General features: G+C 38.7%; 1 protein-coding gene across 1 annotated transcript in view; it reads right to left on the bottom strand.

Annotated features, from left to right (window-relative positions):
- The window catches only part of nek1 (NIMA-related kinase 1), a 144,046-nt gene that overhangs the window by 107,637 nt on the left and 12,990 nt on the right, over positions 1-23,419 (bottom strand). Inside the window, exons 6-11 of the mRNA XM_048594052.1 lie at positions 18,159-18,226; positions 14,951-15,037; positions 14,793-14,847; positions 6,406-6,606; positions 2,524-2,593; positions 564-709 (exon numbers count right to left, since the gene is read on the bottom strand). Of these exons, the coding sequence (XP_048450009.1) occupies positions 564-709; positions 2,524-2,593; positions 6,406-6,606; positions 14,793-14,847; positions 14,951-15,037; positions 18,159-18,226 (627 nt within the window). The remainder of the gene's footprint in view (positions 1-563; positions 710-2,523; positions 2,594-6,405; positions 6,607-14,792; positions 14,848-14,950; positions 15,038-18,158; positions 18,227-23,419) is intronic.

Below are 23,419 nucleotides of genomic sequence, written 5' to 3'. Positions count from 1 at the left end.
CTACACTCACCTTTACTGGCTCCATCCCTGCCTCTTTGACCTGTCTGTCTCCTCTTCACCTATCTTCTCCTCTATCCATCTTCTAACCGCCTCCCCCCCTCTCCCTATTTATTTCAGAATCCCCTTCCCCTCCCCCATTTCTGAAGGAGGGTTTAGACCCGAAACGTCAGCTTTCCTGCTCCTCTGATGCTGCTTGGCCTGCTGTGTTCATCCACCTCTACACCTTGTTATCTCAGTACTTCAACAGATATGTTTAAAATCTGTGACAAGTTCAACGCCACAAAGCAAAGTTGGCTCAATCAACCAGTCCAAAGTTACAATGAAAAGTCTTTCCATTATAAACCAAAGCAATACCTTTGAAAAGTTGTACACAGAACAAAAATCATCTGTAACACAAAGTGTACTGAAGATTTCCAAACCGATAAAGTTGTAATAAACAGGATGCAAATAAAATGAAATCACTGACAGAAACACCAAGCTACAACACTTGAACAGTAATGAGAAGGATTTACTTGGTTCAGGAATAGATCCACATCTGTTACCGTTACATTATTGCATCTCACCTGTTTGTATTTCAGTGGTTTCTTATCAGAAATCTTTTTAGCTGCCTCTGCAGATTTTACAGTCAATGGCACTCTGTATTTGGCTGCTGGTTTGGTGATTTTCTGTGCAGGTCCTGCAGATCCAGAGACTGGACCTGGTCTTTTTACTGCCAAGATAAGCAAAATTTGTTAAATGATTTCTGGTCAACCTAATGATCTGTATTTTCTGCAAGCACTCCTCAACTGAATTTCTCTGGTGATTCTGTCAGCACATCAGAGTTTTGGTTTCATCCCTGGGTCTATGCACAGTTATTAAAACTTCACAGGATGTAAGCGTGGCGGGCAAGGTCACCATTATTTCCCATTGCTAGGTGGCTTCACAAAGGTGTCAGTGGGCTGATCTTAATCAGAGCAGTGTTAAAACAAAATAATTGGTCTTGTTCCCCTGCAGAACATTGTCAGTTGAGCACTACTACTATGAAGGAATCAGTGCTGAAATTCAGGATAGTTTACCTGATGTTTCATCATATTCCAGGAGAAAGATTGCTGGTCAGCAACCTGATGGCTGGATTTGATGTTCACCCTTTTGAATCAGCTGCACACCCTCACTGTAGTGTGACCCAATGCATGCGAGGCTACAAGCTTACTTCAATTGCTTTTTCTTGCCTCACACCTCAGGGACAGAAAGTAGAAAATTACAGACTATTCCGACTTGGGACATACCATTCAATGTGCTGGAATTCTCTACCCATCACCAATATAGTTGCAGAATCAGCACAAGGCATTCAGCAGTTTGAAGAGAAGCCCTGGCACCTTGTCAGAGCACATGAAACTGTAATAACTGCGGTCTTCTCCGTGCTGCCATCAGATTTTTAAGATCCAAAGGCTGATCCAATTTTGAACTAGAAGAAGCAGTTACAGAATAAGGGGACACTCATTTAAAACTGAGATGTGAAGGAACTTCTAGTATAAGAACCCTCGCTGGTATTTTTCATTATTTTTACTCTATTAGTTTTGGTTTGGAGCTGATGATTACTTGGGGACGTTTTGGAACAGCTTGTAGTAACAGGCAAAGAATAGACCAAACAAAACTTTGTTTGGTCTGTTCTTTGCCTCTTACTACAAGCTGTTCCAAAGGTTTTGTTTGGTTGTGAGACCAGACCTGGAGGCTAATTGCTGGATGATTCTTAATTAACTGGTTCCTACAGAAACAGTGACCAGAGCATTATATTTAAAGGAAAGCAGAAGTTGGCTATTAACAAGACCAGTACCTGGAAATTGGTTCTGGCAGGTCTGGAAGAATATGTTCAAGCAGTTAGCAGATGTTGAAGAGCAATTGAGTCCTTGGGAAAAGGCATTCAACGTATCAGGATAAAACCAGAGATGATGTGCTGTTTGAACTATAGTTTCTGGAGGAGATGAGCATGGCTGATGACAACACAGCATAAAGATTTGAAAGCTCCCTGTGTAATCTCCTACATCAACTTCTGGAAAAGGCAGTCGATTAGTATGCTAATGATGCTCATTTGAAAACTTGCACAGTCACTGTGGACTCAATGATCTCTTTCTCTGTCATAACACTTACATGGCTCTGTGGTGTCACTGGATTATTAATCCAGAAACCTAGACTATTGATCTAGGACAAAGTTGAAATCCCACCATAGCAGGTGGTGGAATTTTATGATTTGGTTAGTAATGTGAATTATAAAGCCAGTCTCAGTATTGTGAGCATGACAACCATAATAGATTTGTTGTAAAAAAGCTCATCTGGTACTCAGATTTCCTTCAATAAAGGACATTAGTCATCCTTACGCAGTCTGACCTCCATGTAATTCTAGACTCATTGGAACATGGGAGATCTTATTGTCCTTTAGCACAAGATTAGAATATTTTAAAGTTCACAAAGTTAAAAAAAAAATGTTTTTAAATAGATAAAGCAGGCATTTACAATGAGAAAGTTAAAACAAAAAAAGTGTTTTACCTGCTGCACTGGGGATAACTGGTTTTGAAACTTGATGTACAACTGTATGACCAAATTCTTCAATAATGTGCTAGAAATAGAGATATCAGGGACAGAAAATAAAGAATTACCATTCGGTCTTTTTTGTTTCTCTTCACACATTGCAAGTACTTAAAGCATTATACCCCACAAGTGTTTGGAAATTTTATCCTATAGCACTTCAACAATCCTTCTCATCCATTCATTCTTGACCCCGAAATTTGTATTCACTGAGATGCATGAACAATGCACAATTCTCTCAGATTACTGCAGAATACATTTTGCTTTCCTTGTTTCACAGTACTTACGGATACAGACTTTAGCATCCTATACTGTCCTTCCTACTTTGGAGTGAAGTCACCAGTGAGAAAGGTCATTAGTTTTCAGTGTCAGAATCCTCCTCTATTCTCAGGTTAGGATCATAGGAACAGGAGTACAGTATTTAGCCCAACAAGCTTGTCCTGGCATTTAATTATATCATGATTGATCTGTCATGTATAATATCCAGTTTTACTCCAAAGGCCTTAATATGTGACAGATTTCTGTGAACCCATTTTTGACTTGCAGTTAACTGATGAAGCATCAATTGCCATTTGGGCATGACTGTTCCAAACTTCTACTTGCCTTTTGTGTAAAAGAATTTTCTAATTTCACTTCTGAGAAAGGTTCATTTCTATCTTTTAAGCTATTTCCCTTCTCCTTAGCTAATGGAAATCTGATTTCCGCCCTCTTTGATTCCCTTTATATCTTAAAGATTTCTATTATAATTTATAATTTTCAAGGAATAAAACACCCAATTATGCCACGTCAGCAAAATTGAGGCAAAGTAAAGGAAGAGACAAAGGCAAAGATCTCAGAACATGCAAAGTTTCATTCAGTCTTGAATTCAAAAGTCTCAAAGGCTGACAAGGATTGTTATATAATCCTGACTTGTTAACTCTTCTGCACGACATAATTGATAGCAATACACACTGCACATCCTTACTTTTTTGTACCGCATTCTATTTTTTGGTGCTTTGCATATATCCAGTGAAATCTTGAATTTAAATGAAAACCAACATTGTAGAGTAAGGTTCAAAGAAAGGAAGTGCTTTGAGCCACTGCTATTCCTCATGTATTTATTCAACTCTCGGGAATGAGAAATACATAATCCGCATTCACAAAACAATGACAGCCTCTGGACATCACAAAGTGGTTTGCAGGCAAAGAAACATTGTTGCGTGTAGCCTTCATGGTAATCAGGAGAAACATGCCAGCAATTTCCATGCAGCAAATGTTCGGAAGCAACAGTGAAATAAATGGTCAAATAAGGTGCATTTAGCGACGTGAGCCAAGATAAATGTCAGTCAGGATTTCAGGAGAATTCCCTGCACAGGACAGGGAGCCGGTTGAATATCAAAGCAAAATACTGTACATCGTGGAAACACGAAACATATAATAGGTCATACAGCATTTGTGGAAATAGAAAGACAGTTAACCCTTCAGAACAATGACCTTTCATGGGAACTGGATCAAGCTAGAGGCAAGTATAGAGGCAGGGCAAGGGTGGAGGATGGTAGGAAGAACAAATGGTTTAATAAGATGAAAGGTAGGAGAGATTAATTACATTAGGGATAATAGTGTAAATGCAAAAATATAAATTTTTTAAGTTTAACCTTTTCTGTCACATGGGCATTGCTGCCTATGTCAGTACTTCGTGCTTGCTAAAGTGATGCTAAACTGGGGTCTTGTGGTTGCTGTACTAACCTATGGGTATGCCCAGTGTTTTTATGAAGGGAATATCTGATTGTTCACAGTTGGATTCAGAAACTATAACTTATAGAGTTGGTATCATAATGGCAACGTCACTGGACTAGCAAACCAAAAGCCCATGACTAATGTTCGAGGAACGGGTTTGAATCCCAAGTTGCAGATGGTGAAATCTGACTTCAATAAAAATCTGGGATTGAAAGGTAGCTTAATAGTGACCAAATAGTCACTGCCGATTGTCATAAAAACACATCTGGCTCACTAATGTCCTTCAGGCACGATAATCTGCCATCCTTACCTGGTCCACACTATATGTGATTTGAGATCCACTGCAATGCTTTTGCCATCTGGGCTATTAGAGACGAACAATACATGCTGGCCTAGTCAGTGATGTGCACATCCCATGAATAAATAAAAACAAAACCATTTAGCCTTCCTAATTACTTGTAACGCCTGCTTGTAAGCCTTCAGGTGATTTGTTGACAAGGGCTACCCAAGTATTTGTACATCTAGACTTTCTGCTGTCTTAGCTTTTAAGTACTCTTCAGCACATTTGCTCCTCTTACCCCACATTTCTCCATATTACATTTCATTTGCCATTTTCTTTGTGTCATCTAGAAAATATTATATTTGGTTCCTACATCCGAATGATTGACATTCACCCTGCAATGCTGGGGCTCCAAGTACTTATCCTTGTGGTCCTCCAATTAATCAATCTACCACATGAAAATGACCAGGTTACTCCTACTTTCTACCTATTAGCCAATTCTTAATCCACACTCGTATGTCACTTCCTATATAGCACTTAAATTTTGTTACCTAACTTCCTTGGAGGTCCTTGATGTTTTGTAAATCTGAGTAATCTTGGTGTAGTTGGTGTTGTTAGCAACAGTCTCAAATAACTCCATCAAGTTTGCAACAGGTAAGGCTAATAGAGGCTGTAATTCTGTTATTTTCTCACTCCCATCTTAAATAGTGGGTCACATTTACTACTTTCTAAACCACAGAAATCATGCCAGAATCTGTAGAATTTTGGATGATGATCACCAATGCATCCAGTATCTCTACAGCCATCTTCTCCATTCTCAGATAATGACTATTAGATCCTGGGGATTTATCAACTTTTAGCCTCATTAATTTCTCCAGTACAATCTTCTTACAAAAGCTAATTTTCTTTGACTCTTCATTCTGCGGATCCGTTCGCATTTCTAGTTGCAGGAAATTTCTAATATCTTCCTCAGTGAAAACAGACACAAAGTAGTCATTTAGCTTCTCTGCCATTTCTCTAGTCAACAGTATAAATTCTCCTGACTCTGCCTGTAATGAATGCACATTTATTTTGGCAAATATTTCCTCTTATGTAACTACATAAACATTTTACAAACCGTTTATGATTTTTGCTAATTTACATTCATATTGAATTCTTTGTCTGTCATTTTCTTGGTCCTCCTTTGCTGTATTCTAAAACCTTCCCAATCCTTGCGTTTCTGGCAACTTCATTTACCTTTTCTTCTAACCTTGCACAATTCTCAACACCTTTACCATTTCAGCCACAGTCCTAACAAAGTTCAGACCAAGGCACAAAAGTGCATACTGAACCTCCACCACTAGCTGTGAAAGAACAAAAATGGGGGATAAGAATCATGGAAAATACACAAATGGTCTTCCAAATTACCATTCTCTACTCTCAAAGGTAAGACATGAACTGCATGCTAAATTTCTCCCACACATTGCGTATCCAAAAATATGTCTTCAGTAATGTAAAATGTCACAATGTAACCATTTTTCAAAAACAAAGCTTTCTGAAAGGGTGCTCTGGTTTCCTCCCACATTCCAACAATGTGCAGATTAGATAGTTTGGCCACACTAAACTGCCCATAGTGTCCACAGATGTACAGGCTACGTGGAATGGCTATACAAAATGCAGGGTTACAGGGACAGGGTAGGGGTAAGGATTGGGTAGGGGTAGGGTGGGATGCTCTTCAGAGGGTTGTTGTGGACTCGATAGGCAGAATGGCCTGCTTCTACACTGTGGGTATTCTATGATAAAAATTGGGCCTAAAATTAATAATTATTTTTACAGTTTAAAATAAAAGTGCAAGACACAATACTCACGTCCGCTGAAAGCAACTTGTCAATTCTTTTAGCTAGAAATGGCTTCTTCAATAGAGAGCTTACTGAAGGTCTATCCCTTGGATTTCTTTTAAACAACTGTGACATTAAGTTACGCAGATCGTAAGTGTAATGGACAGATACGGGTGGGTAGGATCCACGGATAATCTTCAGCACTAAGTTTTTCATGTTACCGGCTTCAAACTGCATTTGAAGAAGAGTGGAGAATAAGTGAATTATGACCTAATAAGAAAGCATATCCATTTACATGGATAGCTTAATTTCAACTGCATTATTAAAAAAACTCAGTGAACAAAAATAAAAAATAGCATTATTTTCAAAACTCACTCAAAAGCAGTCTAAATAGGAAGTGTGAAGTGAGCATGCAAATTACAAATGTTTTCTGTGAATAGCCTTCAAAAACCCCATAACTCTGTTTTATGATCAATTAATACAAGCAAAGGAAATTCACCTTAGAAAATAATACACCCTATACCATTGAATCGAATAAAAGATAGGAAAAAGGGATGAACCTGATCTGTTTTGATTTAATTCAATGTTATTACAATGCTAAGGTTCAGGACTACACAGTAGAAACACAGGAACCAGGAGCTAGAGTAGTTATTCAGCTCTATGAGCCTGCTCTGCTGTTCAATATGACCATGACTGATACTTCATTGCAAAGCCATATTCCAAGTTTCTCCCCATTACCCTCGATGTCTTTAAAATCTAAAATTGTATCAATTTCTTTCTTGAATATATTCAGTGACTTGGCCTCCACAGCTTTCAGTACTTATCTTGTTTCCTTGGCATTGAAACTGAAGTCTTTCTTGGCAGCAGGTTTTAGGAAAAAGATGTTAAAACGTAATGAACTACATCACAGAAGCGTGCAACGGATGAGAAAAGGGATGCAGCACAAAAGAACATCTCAGTAAGAGAAACTATTCAGCATATCGTTATGACTATAGTAAAAACACACGACCAATATTCAACTTGTATCATGTGACTTTAATAACAGATACTTATATGGAAGAAAAATGTTTCTAAAAAAAGGACAATGCTGACTCAAAATGGCTGCAATAATTGCCTGACAAATCCAGGCAACACACAGAATATACAAAACTAGCTGATTTTGAGTTAAAACTTCATTCAAAAGGCACCAAAACTCAGCGAAACAAGAAATTCACAGCTCTGGTTTTACTCATATTTGCAGTGATAACCACATATTAAGAGAAGAAATACTACTGACAACTTAGAACAAAACAATAATACAGATACCAGAATCCTCAAAAGGAACAGCATAACAACAGCAGTCTTTAAGCAAAAAGCGAAACATGGATTGACAACAGTAGGGATAATGGAATCTCTTCATGCTTTCAATAGCAGATACCAGTGGTAAAAAAGCAAAACTACTTCTTATGGAGGACTCAAGATCAGCAAATGGTGCCACTCATCCTTGCAACAAGAGGGAGGTCATGGATCCGTAACTGCATCTGCCTTTATCATTCTGTCTACACTAGGAGGTACCCCACTTTCATCCACAAGCACATTTTGTAAGCTCATTACTTGTATTAGGGAGGTTAGTAGGTAATAAAACTCCATTCTCTTTTGATGACAAAAACCTTCAAATTGGTTCTCCATTTTCGATCCAGTTAACTTAAATTTTAATGAAGAAGTGTGATAGCTACATGCTAATAAAGTCATTTCAACCAACCGAGAGTGAGTTTAAAAAGGGAGTCTCGACCCCTGCCCTGTCACTGTGTAAAAGTAGGTTCAACAGGAAGATGCCAAGGACAGAGAACCATTCGAGGTTGGGGAGTGGCACTATTTCCACTGGAGCAGAAAAGAGAAGGGAATACGTCGAAAGTCTTTAATAACAGTCAGTAGATAGCTTTACTCTATTTCCTCTAATTGCAGAGTATGCAAATAAGGTATTAGCAAATTTTAAAAAAATCTTTACTAGGGAATTGTTAGAGCACAAAACATATAGCCACAGCAGGAGCTGAAGTATTGTATCTTTTAAAGGTAAAAAAGAAATCAATATTTGAAGTAGAGAAATGTACACATCACCAAAGGAAGAAAAAGGTCAACTGACAATCGACAATTACACCATGCTCCCACCTCCAAACCCCACCAGCAGACCATACATGCACTTAACCTCCCCTAAACATCACATCAATTACCTTGCCATTTTGCACCCTACTGTGCAGGTATTCTACTAGTGGCACCCTACCTCTTACTCATCTGGTATCCTACCCCTCTCCAAGCTGGCACCCTACTTGTTTGGAATCCTGGCACCCTTCCCAGCTGACACCATGCCCATTACTCATCTGGTATTGCACCTTGGACACTCCAGCTGGTATCCTTCCCACCTTATTACCTACCCTCTAAACATTTGGCATCCGACTCTGGAGCCCACCCCTCCCCAGCTGGCACCCTACTTGTCACCCTACCTACCTTAACTTTCACCCTCCCAGCATCCCAAGAATCACACTTACTTTAGGTACTTATTATTTGACAGCAGCTGTGAAAGTGGCTGTCAGAAACTTTAAATTTCAGAATACAGCAGCTGACTACTGTTAAAAAAAGGGGTGGCTGGTTTTCCAGCCCCTACCAGTTCTGCACGCTAAGAACTGTCATAATGTTTGTGCATGCTACAAATTTTCATTTTCTTTGCCCCAAAAATAAGTTCCAAAGAAGGTACTTATTAAATTTCAAAAGAAGATTAAAATCAAGCTCACTAAAAAAAAAACAAAAATAAACAATTAAGCTACTATAAGTCCAATACATGAACTAAACAATTAAAACGACAATGGCAAAGTGGAAATACTTGGAAGGCATGGTCAATGACATACTTTAGCTTATCTATTCTGGGACCTTAGAGACATTCTGCTCAAGCGGACCCATGGCTAAAATATCTAATATTGAGTTCTAAAGCTGAAGCAGAATGGGAAATTAATTATGAACGAATGGTGAACTGTAATCCATTCTTTCCAGTAGTATGGCCTAACAACTATTACACACAGATAAAATCCTAATCTGTCCTTTTGCTTTTAAGTTTAAATAGTGTTAAGTTGAGACCTTCCAATTGATAATGAGGTAACCGATGACAGTAATTATTCATCCTATTTATAACCTTATCTCTCTTCTCATTTAAACAAAAAGAGTCCTAGTTGCTTGCATTTCTTCTCTTTCCTGATGTCATTTTAGTACATTTTTTTCCAACTCAACTTCCAAAAATATACAATTTCATCTGCCAACTCAACCAATCCATCTGTCATTGCCTTTGGCACTTCACTTTCTCTTCAGTTGCCCACACCATCTGTTTTTCTGTGGATTGAACTGCAGAAACCTTCTTGTAATTTGAGTAAAGAACATGGAAGGCAATGTTGCTTATTTTTCTCAAGTCAAAAAAATTCCTTTAACTGATACTGTTTCTTGATATTTAACAAATTTCTATCTATAATCTATAACCCATGTTAATTTTTTAAAAATAGTCTAAGCCTTCAATTTAGGAGGAGGCAGTAGTTTAATGGTAATGCACTAGACAAGTAATCCAGAGCGTCAGGCTAATGTTCTGGGGTCATGGGTTCAAATACAACACTTTCAGATGCTGAAAAGTGAATTAAAATTAAAAATAAATAATTAAAAAGCTTTTGTAATAGTGACCATGTCGAATATAAGAAAAACTCCATCTGGTTCACTAACGTTCTTTAGGGAAAGAAATATGCGGTCCTTAACTGGTTTGGCCTACATGTGACACCAGACCCACAAACGTGGCTACCTCTTAGCTCCTCTCCAGGCAATAATGGTTAGGAAATAAATAAGGGCCAAGCCAGCAAGGCCCACATCCGATGAATGAGCAAAAAGAAAATGCAGAACTGGTTAAACAACCTTGGAAAATCCAATGCACAACATTCACGGAATTTCCTAAATCCATTGTTTAGAATTTTGGTAGGACAATACTTAAAATATTGCTACAAAAAAGCAAAAAGTCAAAGATTTTCATCTTTCCATGATCAGGACTGTCATGAAAGAAGACCTTCATGACAAAATAGGAACTGACTGGCTTGAAAACGCAGCAGGAACTGTTAACTAATCTTAGCTAGCTAAGAAATAAAACCCAGACTAGGTAGGTAGAATCTGATCAGTTAGGTGTAGCCATGGGGAACACAGCAGAAATTAGCAGTCTCTAACTAGTTTCACAATGAAAAATGCACAAAGTATGGATAAATTCCTTTAGAACGGGGTTCTGTCTGGTTATTTGCTTCTAGCACACGCAAATGCATCATACTATGATGCCAAATGATCATCTTAAATTGGGCTTTGGGCTAATTCTTAGCAGAGTCAAGAATAACAGAATCACTGTTGGATATGGCGTTCTGAGATCTGCAAACACAAACTGGTTGAGCTGGATTGGCATTTTGCCAGTTGCTATTGGTCAAAAGGATGTGCTGTTTGATACAGGCTGCCAGTCACTGGGAACAAATACTCATATCACTCAAAGATAGCAGGAACTGCAGATGCTGGAGAATCTAAGATCTAGATGTTTGATGTATTATCCCGAACGATGGCTCCTAACTTTTTGAAATATTAGATTTATTGCTCAATACTATATGTATCTGCCATATCCCTTTCCCACTTCTTGAACAAGAAGTGTTGTGAAGGAAACTCTCCAGAGTCGGGCAAGGCTAGTAGGAAGATCAAGGTCAGAGTCTCTGCCATTTCTCATTGTAACATCCTTCAGCATTCCACGATGCCATTGGGGGTCTAGGATATTTTTCACCCTTCTGTCTTTTTCTGGAATTTCCCATCCCACTGTTCCGCTTGATTTTCTCCAATGCTTTTTGTCCCACCATCATTACTCCCGTAAAATCCATAGAACAGTGCTCATTTTGGAGCTCTACAAACCATTAGTCAAAAATTAAAATCATATTTTTCAATCTCTGATCACTCCATCTTCTCCAAGTATTAATGATATATTTTTCAACATATGAATACATGAAAAAAAATAATTCCCTCTTTCTGCAAGTTGTCTCATCCTTTTCCTTTGTTTCCTCATGTGTTTAATACTCATTCCATTTCTGTTGCATTTTTTTGAAGTTTCATTTTAAGTTTTAATTACTCAATTCATCCAAGAAATTCCAGCTTCCATCCAATCACATTCATTTCTCAAAATACAGGAGTACTTCGTGTCCCTATGATCTCATTTGAAAGTTGCGCATTGTTTACTGCCTTGTCTGCTGATTTTTCTAACAAATTTCTACGTCAGTACTCTTGTTATCTCTTTGCTATTTTCCAATCAAGTCATTTTTATCTTTGACTGGTAGCTTTTTTTTTAAAAAAAGTTCAGATATTAAAGCAATAAATACGGTCACGCAAGCCTTATTTTGATAAAATTGTCTCATTAAGGTTGGGAAAGTCAGGTGTTGCTGGGAAGAGTACATAGGAATTGGAGTAGGCCATCCAGCCCCTCAAGCATCTTCCAACATTCAATGAGATCATGGCTGATCTGTGGCCTAACTCCACATACCTGTCTTTGGCCCATACTCATGAATAACCCTGCTTAACAAAACTTCATCTCAGATTTAAAATTAACAACTGCTCGCGCATCAAGTGCTATTTGTGGAAGAGAGTTCTACACATCTATCAGCCTATGTATGTACAAGTGCTTCCTAACATCTCTCCTGAATGATCTGGCCCTAATTCTCAGACTATGCCCCCTGGTTGTAGAATCCCCAACCAGAGTAAATAGTTCACCTTTATCTACGCAGTGTTTTTTCCTATTAATATCTTCAAAACTTCGATAACATCACCCCTTAACCTTCAACATTCTAGAGAAGCAGGCCAAATTTGTATAATCTCTCCTCACAACTTAACCCCTGAAGTCCAGGTATCATTCTTATAGACTATTGTTGTACTCCCGCAAAGGCCAGTATATACTTCCTAAGGTGTGGTGCTCAGATCTGCTCACAGCACTCCAAGTGGGGTCTAACCGGAATTTTGTATAAATGCAGCATAACTAATGCATCCTTATATTCCAGATCTCTAGATATAAAGGTCAGTATTCCATTAGCCTTCATTATTGTCTGCACCCACTGTATTTAAACTTCATATCATCTAGAAGGTACCAGAATGGATAACTTCACAAATGTCTACATTCAACTCCATCTGTTAACAGTTTTTGCCTATTCAACTAGTCTATTATATCTCTTTGTAGTTTGATTATAGACTCCAAACATTTTCATTAGCAGATTTTCCCATTTTACCACAGACAGACAGTCTCTATTTTAGGTCATTAAAGTTGGCCTTGCCGAAACCTAAAATTCCAGTTTTCAATCCATGCTTTTCACTTTCAAACACTACATTGAATTCAATCATGTTACGATCACTATTTGCCAAATGTTCATGAACAATTAGGTTTTTAATTAAATTTGGCTCATTACTAAATCCAATATTGCTTGCACCCTTGTTGCATCCAGGACATGCTTCTGAAGGAAGTATCCCAGACAGTCTTTGGAAATTCACAACCTTCTAACAGATACTGTCTGCCTCTCTGAATCTATGTTAAAAATTTTAATTGCTGTGGTTGGTTCACTTGCCGAGCTGGTTCATTAGTTTGCAGACGTTTCATTACCCTGCTGGGTAACATCAGTACAGCTTCCAATGAAGCGTTATGTTTTCCTGCCTGGTATTTAAATTCTGGGGTCCATTGGAGTCGATTACCTCATTTCCAGTTTTTCTTTGCAGTGGTGTGTATAGGGTCTAATTCTACGTGTTTATTGATGGCCTTCTTGGTGGAGAACTAGGCCTCTAGGAATTCCCATGCTGCTCTCTGTTTGGCTTGTCATAGGATCCTGACATTGTCCCAATCGAACTGGTGGTACTCCTTGTCTCTATACATACAGACAAGTGAGTATTGGTCATGTTTTTTTATTACTATTTGGTGTTCATGTATTCTCATAGCCAGTTTTCTTCCTGTCTGTCCGATGTAATGTTTGTTGCAGTCCTTGCATGGAATATCATATTATGTTAGTTCTGTCCATAGTGGGTAAGGGGTCTTTGGTTCTTGTTAGCAGTTGGCGTGGGGTTGATGTACGTTTGTGTGCCACTCTGATGCCCAGTGGCCATAGGAGTCTTGTGGTCAGTTCAGATACGCTCTTGATGTATGTAGACATGACAAGTGTGTCCGGCCGTACTGTATCTTCCTGTTGTTTGTGTGACAGGCATCGTCCGACCCAGCTGTTCAGGTATCCATTGTCTATAAATACTTGGTGGAGGTATCCTTGTACATTTTGGCGTAGTTCTGGGTTGTTGCACTGTGTTGTGGCTCGTTTGAATAGTGTCTTCAAGCAACTCCATTTGTGGGTGTTGGGGTGATTACTGTTGAAATTTAGGGCTTGATCCGTGTGTGTGGCCTTTCTGTGAATTACGGTCAGAAATTCCCCGTTGGCCCTACCATTACGTCCAGTAATGGGAGCCGTTTGTTCTTTTCTTCTTCTCTGGTGAATTTGATGCCGGTGAAAATGTTATTTATAAGTTGGTGTGTTTCTTCTAGTTTAGTTTGTTTGATGATGACGAAAGTGTCGTCCACATATCAAATCCATAGTTTGGGTTGGATCTGTGGAAGGGCCATGCTTTCAAGTCTCTGCATCACTATGTCTACTAATAGTCCAGGAGATTGGTGACCCCATAGCTGTCCCTTTGATTTGCTCATAGATCTGGCCATTAAAACGTAAAGTGGGTCGTGAAGCACAGGTCCAGTAATTTCAGCATGTTCTCTGTGGAGATGGTGTTATTTTAATTTCCCATTAATACTACTGTCTTTGCTGCACACTTGCCTAATTTCCTCATTTGTACAATCTAGCACTTCAAAGTTGCTGCCAGGGTGTCTATACACAATACTTATCACAGTTTTACTGTTCCTTATGGGTGGAACTGAGGAACAATTCTCATTTTTGAAAAGTATCAACTGCAAGCAGCCTAAGGTATTGACTTTCTTCTTACATAAACACATATCAGCTCTGAAGCATTCGGGGGTCAGTTTTTTTCAACTTGACCACAACTCACATGAAATCAATCAAAAGCTGAAAATTTTGTTCTGACTGCAAAAACAAATTCATTGCAAGACCTAAAAAATTCAGAGAATGGTAACAGAATTTCATCCTTCAGCCTGTGAGATGGATTAAAATCTCAGAGCTCAGATATTGTGACATCCAATCATTAGACACAACATCTTCAGAAAATTAGATATTTGAATCATGTCAATAAAAGGAAGTACTACTTCAGAATTAAATGCTGTTGTGAAATATTACAATAAACAATACAGACAGCACGTTTTTCCCCCCCACAGAACATCGACTAAAATTTTAAAAAAGGAAATTACTTACTGCATGTTTCAGGGTGCACATCTCATACAAGACACAGCCCAAAGCCCAAATATCACTAAACAAATGAATTACAAAGCAGTCAGTAACACTTCCTCTCCAGTGAAATGAACAGATTATTATTACATTATCTGATTTGTTAGTGAATAAAACATAGGTACCTTTTGTTGTTGTATGGCTTATTTTCGCATATTTCTGGGGACAGGTAGTATGGTGTGCCAATGCAAGTCCGGGCCAGCTCTACAGTACTAATAAAAGAAATTAACACCGTCATTTATTTCATTCGTATATATGCTATTTTAAAAACCTACCATTTCTTTGCAAGGCCATGAGGGTACAGATTGTGATTGCTTGAGTGCGTCTGTCAGCAGCAAATAGAGAGAAGCTGCCTGCGAATGGAAGACCTCCTTACAAAATCTGTCACTTGTACATATGGGGGGGCAGGGGTGCTTCGAATGCTGTCTCACAAATGGTTAAAAAGTAAATACAATTCAATTGTGTGTAAGAGCATGTCTGGACAGAAAAAATAAAATGGGAATGTTTGCTAATGATACACATGCCACTACTCATGATTCCTAAGATACTGTAAGCAGTCGATAGGCAGCAAAACCAGCACAACATTCCAGCTTAGATTGATAAGTGGCATTTATGTTAAACAAGTACTCCATCAAGAAGAATACAACCCTATTCCCTTGACAAGCAATGGAACTACCATCATTGAAATCCCTATCAGCAACATCCTGAGGTCACTATTGACCAGACACTGAACTGAACTAGCATATAAATACATACAGTGGCTACAACAGCAGGACAGAGGCTAGGAATACTGTGGCAAGTAACTCACCTCCTGATTCCCCAAAGCCTGTTCACCATCTACCTATACACCATCTCAGAGGAGTCAATGGCCTCATGGTTTTATCGCAGGACTATTAATCCAGAGACCCAGGAAATGTTCTGGGTACCCGGGTTCGAATCCCACTTTGGCACATGCTGGAATTCAATAAACATCTGGAATTAAGAGTCTAATGATGATCATAAATCCATCGTCAATTGCTGGAAAAATCCACCTAGTTCACTAATGTCCTTTAGGGAAGGAAACTGCCATCCTTACCTGGTCTGGCCACATGTCACTCCAGACCCACAGCAATGTGTTTGACTCTTAACTGCCCTCTGGGCAATTAGAGATGGGCAATAAACGTTGGTCCAGCCAGTAATGTCCCCATCCCACGAATTAAGTTTTAAAAATGGGCACAAGTCAGGAATGTGATGAATACTCCCCAGCTGTCTGGATGGATACATCATCTCTTCCACCACCAATGCACGGATTTGTCCGTATTGTGTATGCACACATGACAACAGAGCAATTTTCCATACGGCAGATAGATGCCAGGTGTTGTCGCTCTTCCAGACATCTTGGCCCAGGGCCTGGAAGGTTCTTGAACACAAGTCTATTGCTGAATTGTCTTCAGGGCTCATAGCATTTGCAGGTACTATTGTTTCCAGCCATTTCTTCACATCATTGGAGTGAACTGTATTGGTTGAAGAATGGCATCTCTGATGTTTGGGTTCTCTGGATGAGGCCAAAATGGACCACCCACTCAGTACTTCTGCCGTGGACTTTTGCAAATACTTCAAGCTCATCCTTTGCACCTGATGTGTAAGGCTCCCCATCATGGGGGATGGGCATATTTGTGGAGCCTCCCTTTCAGTGAACTGTTTTAATTTTCCACATCATTCACAATGGAATGTTGCAGGACTGCAGTACTTAGAGCTGATCCATTGATTGTTGAATCTCCTAGCTCTGTCTATGACTTGCTACTTGTACCGTTTGGTACGTAGGTAGTCCTGTTTTGCAGTTTCACCAGGTTGGTACCTCATTTTTAGGGTATCCTTGATGCTGCTCCTGACAGGTCCTCCTGCACATTTTCATTAGCAGCTACGACTGCTTGGACAGGACATAGCCAGGGATGGTGGTTACCTAGGACATGTTGCACACTCAGAATCAAAACTTGTACACAATGTCATCAGGTGTAGCTTGATGAGTCCGAGAGACAGCTCTCCCAAATTCAGCACAGGCCTCAGATGTTGGCAAGGAGGATTATGTAGGGTCGACATGACTGTGTTTACTGTTATCATTTCTGGTACCTCAGTTGATGCTTTGTGGTTTAACTCATTTCATTCGTTTTGCGACATTCTGATAGTTGATACAACTGAGTGGTTTGCTTGGCCAGGTCAGACAGCAGTTAAGAGTCATCCACATTGCTGTGGGTCTGTCGTTACTTGTAGGCCAGACCAGGTACGCACAGCAATCTTCCTTCCCTAAAACAGACATCAGTGAACAAGATGGGATTCTATGACAATCAGCAATCACTTCAGGGTCATTATTAGACTTATAATTCCAGATCTTTCTAAATTAAATTCAAATTCCACCATCGGCCACAGTGGAATTCAATATGATCCCTAGATAACTAAATTCATCTCTGGTCTACAAGTTCAGCAACATCACCACCGTTGCATCATCTTATATAGAAAGGACAATAAGATATTTAATCAAATATAGCCTGTGAGAAATCTATTTTGAACAGATTCCTTCCCTGGAAGGTAGGTAAACTTTCAGAATATATACCAGATCGAGTCAAGGACAATAGGAGCATTTAAGACTCAGTCAAGAATGTTAAGTTAGAAAGATTGAATGGACTAAAGACCTATCATCATCCTGAGCTTGTGTTTTTAAAGTTGCTTATATTTGAAGATCTAATATAAAACACTTTGACAAAGAGCTTCTTTCAACTTGGCATTCAATTCACTATAGCACAATCCACATGACAACTCTGCAATACTATCATTGAGCAATCTATCATTTGAATACAGATGTTTAGACTTGTTTTCTGTCTAAAGGTTCATTCAGACTTGAGACTATTGCAGGTGAAAAAGGAACTCTCTTTATTACCCTACTTCATTCCTTCTTTGACCAATAATGACATTATCTGGAAGAGGCCATTTCATCAGATCTTATCAAGCACAAAATTATGCACATTTGCCTACCTAATAAATGGGTACCATTTCATTCTGTATGGCAACAGTCGCTATACTTCAATCGTTAGTTCATTAAGTAAAACAATTTTGAAATGTTTCTGAAACATGCAATAAGGCACTTAGTGAAAGTACATTTTTAAATCTGTGATGATTTACAAGTGTCAGCAGATTTCAAAAAAAAAAAGGAGATTATGAAATATAAACAGAAAATTACTTTTGCAGCATTTCTTGGATGTAGAAAATGATGATTTTGGACAATCAAACAAAAACTGAGAAGATCAAAAGGAATAAAGCTTATCAACTAAATTTCAGTTCAAGCAGTTTGAACCCTACCTGTTAAGCACTCTAGCTATTCCAAAATCTCCCAACTGAACTGTTCCATCTTTGGTGAGAAAGATATTCTGGGTTTAGAAAAAAGGGAAAAAAAAATCATGGGTGCAATGATTACTCAAAACACGCATGTGTTAATATTTAGGGATAGAAAAACATGCACAAAATTAGAACTGTATCACTATACACGTAGCAAAAGTTAAAGGTATTACCTCCATTGTTTCAGGAGCTCAATAGCTAGGACAAGGAAATTTGTCTATAAATTTTAGACACATGACAAATAAAGTTAAAAAAAGTCACATATTCCGATTGTGTTAAATAAACCTTAATTATGATTTACTTCTGCTCCTGTGGCCATAATCAGTCCATCAAGTCACCATTCAATGAGTTCATAGCTGATCTGGTAAACCTCAACTTCATTTTCCTGACTAGTTAAAAATCTGTCTCAGTCTCAAACATACTTAATGACCCAGTTTTGACAGCTGTCTGTGGTAAGAAATTCCGCAGGTTCACTGCCCGCAGAAGCGATTCCTCCTTGTTCCTGTACATTTGTATAGGGACATGATGCCCTCTGGCCCCACACTCCTACGAGGAGAAACAACCTTTCTCCATCAACCTTGGCAAGTCTCCTAAAAATAGATTTAATATTTAATAGATTCAATAAAGACACGCCTTTTATTCTTCTAAACTCCAATGAGTGCTGGCCCAATCTACTCAGCCTCTCCTCAGAAGATAGTCCCTCCATACTCTGTATTAGCCCAGTGAACCTTATCTTGGCTACCTCCAATGCAATATATCTTTCCTCTGACAAGGGGCCTAAAACTGTTCACAATATTCCCGTCCTGCCTGATGTGGTTTTAATAAAACTTCCCTACTTTTATAATTCATTTCCATTGAAATAAAGACCAATATCCCATCTGCCTTTGGTTCTGATGAAAAGTCAGCAGACACAATGTTAAATCTGCATTCTTCCCACAGATGCTGCTAGACCTGCTGAGTTTCTCCATCAGTTACTGTTTTGGTTACAGAGCTCCAGCATCCAACTTCTTTCTTTCATTAATTATTCCATTTGCCTTCCCTATTACCCACTAAACTTGGATGCTAGCCTTTTGTGATTCATGCACCGAGAGTCCCAAATTCATCTGCTCAGTAGTTTTATGCAATCTTTCTCCTTTTAGGTGATAACCAGCTCTTTTATTCCTGACAAAATGCATAACAGTCCATAAATCATTTGCCTTCCCTTATATTTTTGGTCGAATGAAATGAAAGCCCTGATACTCACTATATGCGCAACTAGTAACAAATAATTTATCTAACTCTTAACGGTTAACAAATTAACAGAACAATTCCTCCTAAACTACTAACTATTTCCAAATAAAACAAAATTCTAATGGTATGCTGTTCCAATAGATACAAGTCCCACCTATATAAACCCAGTTAAATAAATGAAAAACACAATCTCGTAATTAGGTCAGGATAAGTCTTCCAGAATGTTCTTTTCCTTCTCCGCTATCCTCCAGTCAGGAACGCCTTCCTCCTTTGAATTCCACCCCATTAGCTAAGAGTGCCGCTGTACCTTCAGTTGAGATGATGGCTTTCCAGGAGCTTAGAGAATTCTGTGAGAGCCAGTAACTCTTTCTTTTATAGTTGAGAGCTGTTGTTTTGGCAGATGACAGTTGACATTCACACTGATTTTCAAATGGCCTCTTCTTTTACACACTTGATGACCTATCAATTTCTTATAATAGTATTGGTCCAAGGTAGTCAAAACCATTACATTTAAACTTAATTGGATTTTGGTGCTTAGGGCCTGGTTTAAATTAAAATAGACTAAATTTAAAAACCTGTTGTCTTGGTAAAAATGCTGCTTTGCCCGTTAACAGTACAGCCTTTTGATACAAACTTTCAATTTCAAGAATTCCGTGCATCTGCTGATGCCTGTAGACTTTTTCTTAAAATCTCCAAGCCGAGAAAAACACAATCATTTAAAGGGACCACGAACTCTTCCCCCGCCGAATCATTTTACAAACATCAACTACTCTACCCAACTTCGCAACGTGCTATTGTACATTCACTTTTCTCATTCAAGTAATGAATATATATTGTAAATAATTCTGGTCCTGGTACTGATACCTGTTTCACATCACTAATTACAGTGAAATTGCCTCCCCCCCGACCCACTTATCTCATATCTGTCTTGCAGTAGCTAGCCAATCCACTGTCTATGTGGATTTACTACCTGCAATCCATGAGCTTTGTAATGGTGTGTGGCACCTTATCAAACACAGTCTGAAAATCCAAATATAGGACATCCACTGTTCCTACCTGATCTATCCTGATTTTGCCTCCTGGAAAAAATTCTAGTAAATTTGTCACGAATGATTCCCCCTGAATAAAGCCATGCTGTCTCTGCTTGATTATGTTATATATTTCTAAATTCTCTGCTATTACGGCCTTTATAATAGACAAGAATATTTCCCCAATGACAGATATTAAGCTATAGTTTATAGCTAAAGGCCTCTAGTGACCTTTTTTTTGTCTCCTTCCCTTTATAAATAAAAAGTATTGCTTTGGCAGATTTTCAAACTCTGGGACGTTCCAAAAATCCTTTGATTCTGGAATATGTAATCCACTATGTCTGTAATTACTTCCTTTAATATACTAGTTATGCACCCCATCAAGACCAGGGATCTTATTGGTCCTTAGCCTCATTAGTTTCCTTAGTACTTTTTTGAGTGACAGTTATTATATTTATTTCCTCTACTCCTCTTGCCCTTTGCCATGCATCATCTTGTATAATTCTGCACAAACCTTGGTGTCGAAAGAGAAATTAGCAAGGAGGCACACATTTAAAAACTAAGAAGGAACTGGAAATATTAAGTCCCAGTTGAAAAGACAAGATACAGAATTAAGTACATGATCAGAAATGTTTGGAGGGTGTAGGGGTGACCTTACCTGGCTATGTACCTGAACACATTAAGCGGCCCATGTCTAGTTACAAGATGGCAGACAGAAGCTAAGCAAAACTAAGCAGCCTGTTCACACAGTGAAATACAATGGTACCTTTGAACAGAACTGCTAGAAGGTCAGTAAAAGAATGCTCTATGTTCCCATCCGAGACAGATCTGATAAAAGGATGCCTTAGGACAGATAAATGACCAATTCCAGCTTAATTAAAGAAAGGGTGATTGTCCCAGTAAATGAACAATGTCAGGTGCTAGGTTAGGTCCTCAAGCAGCTACAAGGATAACAGCTAAAGTTACTTTGTAGTAAATAGTTGCCTCTTTGAAGCTACCAGTGATATTAAATAGTTTCTAGCTAAAAATGCTCTAATCGTAGAAGTTGATTTTCAATTCATAACCAGGATGTAATACAAGCATTAAAAAAAATTTAAGCTTAGATGTAAAGATTAACTAGCCTTGGAAGACACCTTCTCTTATACCCTGAACAAAATAGATTGATCACAAACCATAAATTACAAAAAGCTGACAATTGAAGTAGTTGGATAACGTTACACTTATAATTAACTTTATAATAGAAGTTAACCTTACAGCAATTAGTTAAAACTAACTGACTTTTTATTTTTACATTATGTAATTGGGACAGTGGGAAAATAAAAAGAATAAATGAATGTGATAAAAGACAGCACCAAAATACAATGGGTAATAGAATTTGAGCTGTCCTTACAGATAAACAAGCCTGAAAAAGACCTGAAGGAGTATAGCCATTAAACTTTTGGAATGCGAATGAATAGGATGCATAGGAAGATCCCAAGGCCCAGAGATTACAATGTCTAGCTAATACCATAAGATCATGGGAACCTGGGATTGTCCATGGATGTGCCCATTACTGATTAGATGTCCGACAGGATTGGGAGTTTGAATTAAGGGGAAGGATAGTGACTACATTGTAGTGGATTACTGCAACACAAAATATATAAAAAGTGCTCTATTTCTTTGTGAAGGCAGAGGGTGTGCCATTGATCTATCTTCCGAAGCCAGATTTGGGGAAGATCCTTTGGGCCTCTCCCTGCATAAACCGGTTTCTGCTTGAATAAACATCTTCCACTTGCCTGAATCCTGCCTGCCTCCTGAGTCTTCGTCCTGGGTCGGGAAAAACACTCCTACAGATTGGCACTGTGAGCAGAGTGCCCTGCCTGAAGCTGGCACACCTTGAGCCACGGTCTGGGTTAGTATGTTTATTTACCACCCTTTCTAGCTAGCCTGGTACTCGGTGGGAGGCTTCTGTAAGCCAGGGCATAAAACAAACTTTTAGATTGGAGCGAATACGAGACGCATGATCAGGTATAGTGGTAGTGGGTGCCCGGGACGAGAGCGCATGAAATAACACAAGAATGTGCAAAATAACACAAGAACGCAAAGCAAGAAAGAGGGTGTTGCGACTCCCGGTGCACAAAATAGGAGAAAACAGGGAGCTGAGAGTCCCAGTGCTATCACGCACAAAAATAAGAGAGAAACAAAAAGCAAAATAATAAAGAAAAAAAGAATTGAAATAAGAGAGGGGAATAAAATCAAAACACAAAAATATAGAAATCACTGGCACAAGAGCAGTGCAAGGCAGGGAAAGAACAAGGTCTGGCAAATAATAAAATAGTAAAATAGAAGCAGCCACAGTTGGGAAAGTTTGGGAAAGTGGCAGGGGAGGACTGTGGAAAAAAATAGTGGGCTGGGGTCCAGACCGCAGACTGTGTTTAAAAAAAAAAGCACAGAAACATGCCAAAATAGCTACAGTGTTCATAAGCAACAGATAAAGTGAGATGGCTCTCTGTGCTAGTTCACTGAATCTTGCAGAGGTGTTAACTCTCTGTGGTCTGGTTTGAATGCACCTTTGTTTGCTGTCATGTGCAATTTGTGTGTTTTTGTTCCCTAGAGCTCGAGATCTGGGGATGTGTTGAAGTTAGTCTGTATTTTGGGAACGTGTAGTGATTTAAATGTGTGGTGTGCTTGTGTAAGTGGGGTTGTGTGAAGTAGAAGTCAATAGCAAAAAGTTGATTTAAAAGGTTAGTTTGTAAAGCTCAGTAAAAATTTATCTTTTTGAATTGGCTCTGTATTGTGTTTGGACTTGGGGTAAATTTCAGAAATTACCATGTTTGGAATTTCATTTACTGGCCAAAAATGAACTTCCAAAAACTGTTTAAACACGAGTGAATCTCTAACCCCGGATGATAAGATTTGCTCATTGTGAAGATACCGTGACGTGCAAGTATGCAAATGATAGGAAATTTGGAACCTTGGGAATAAAAA

Source organism: Rhincodon typus, chromosome 3 (genome assembly GCF_021869965.1).
Source record: "Rhincodon typus isolate 14 chromosome 3, sRhiTyp1.1, whole genome shotgun sequence".
Classification (NCBI taxonomy): Eukaryota; Metazoa; Chordata; class Chondrichthyes; order Orectolobiformes; family Rhincodontidae; genus Rhincodon; species Rhincodon typus.
This window is presented reverse-complemented; position numbering and strand designations above follow the sequence as displayed.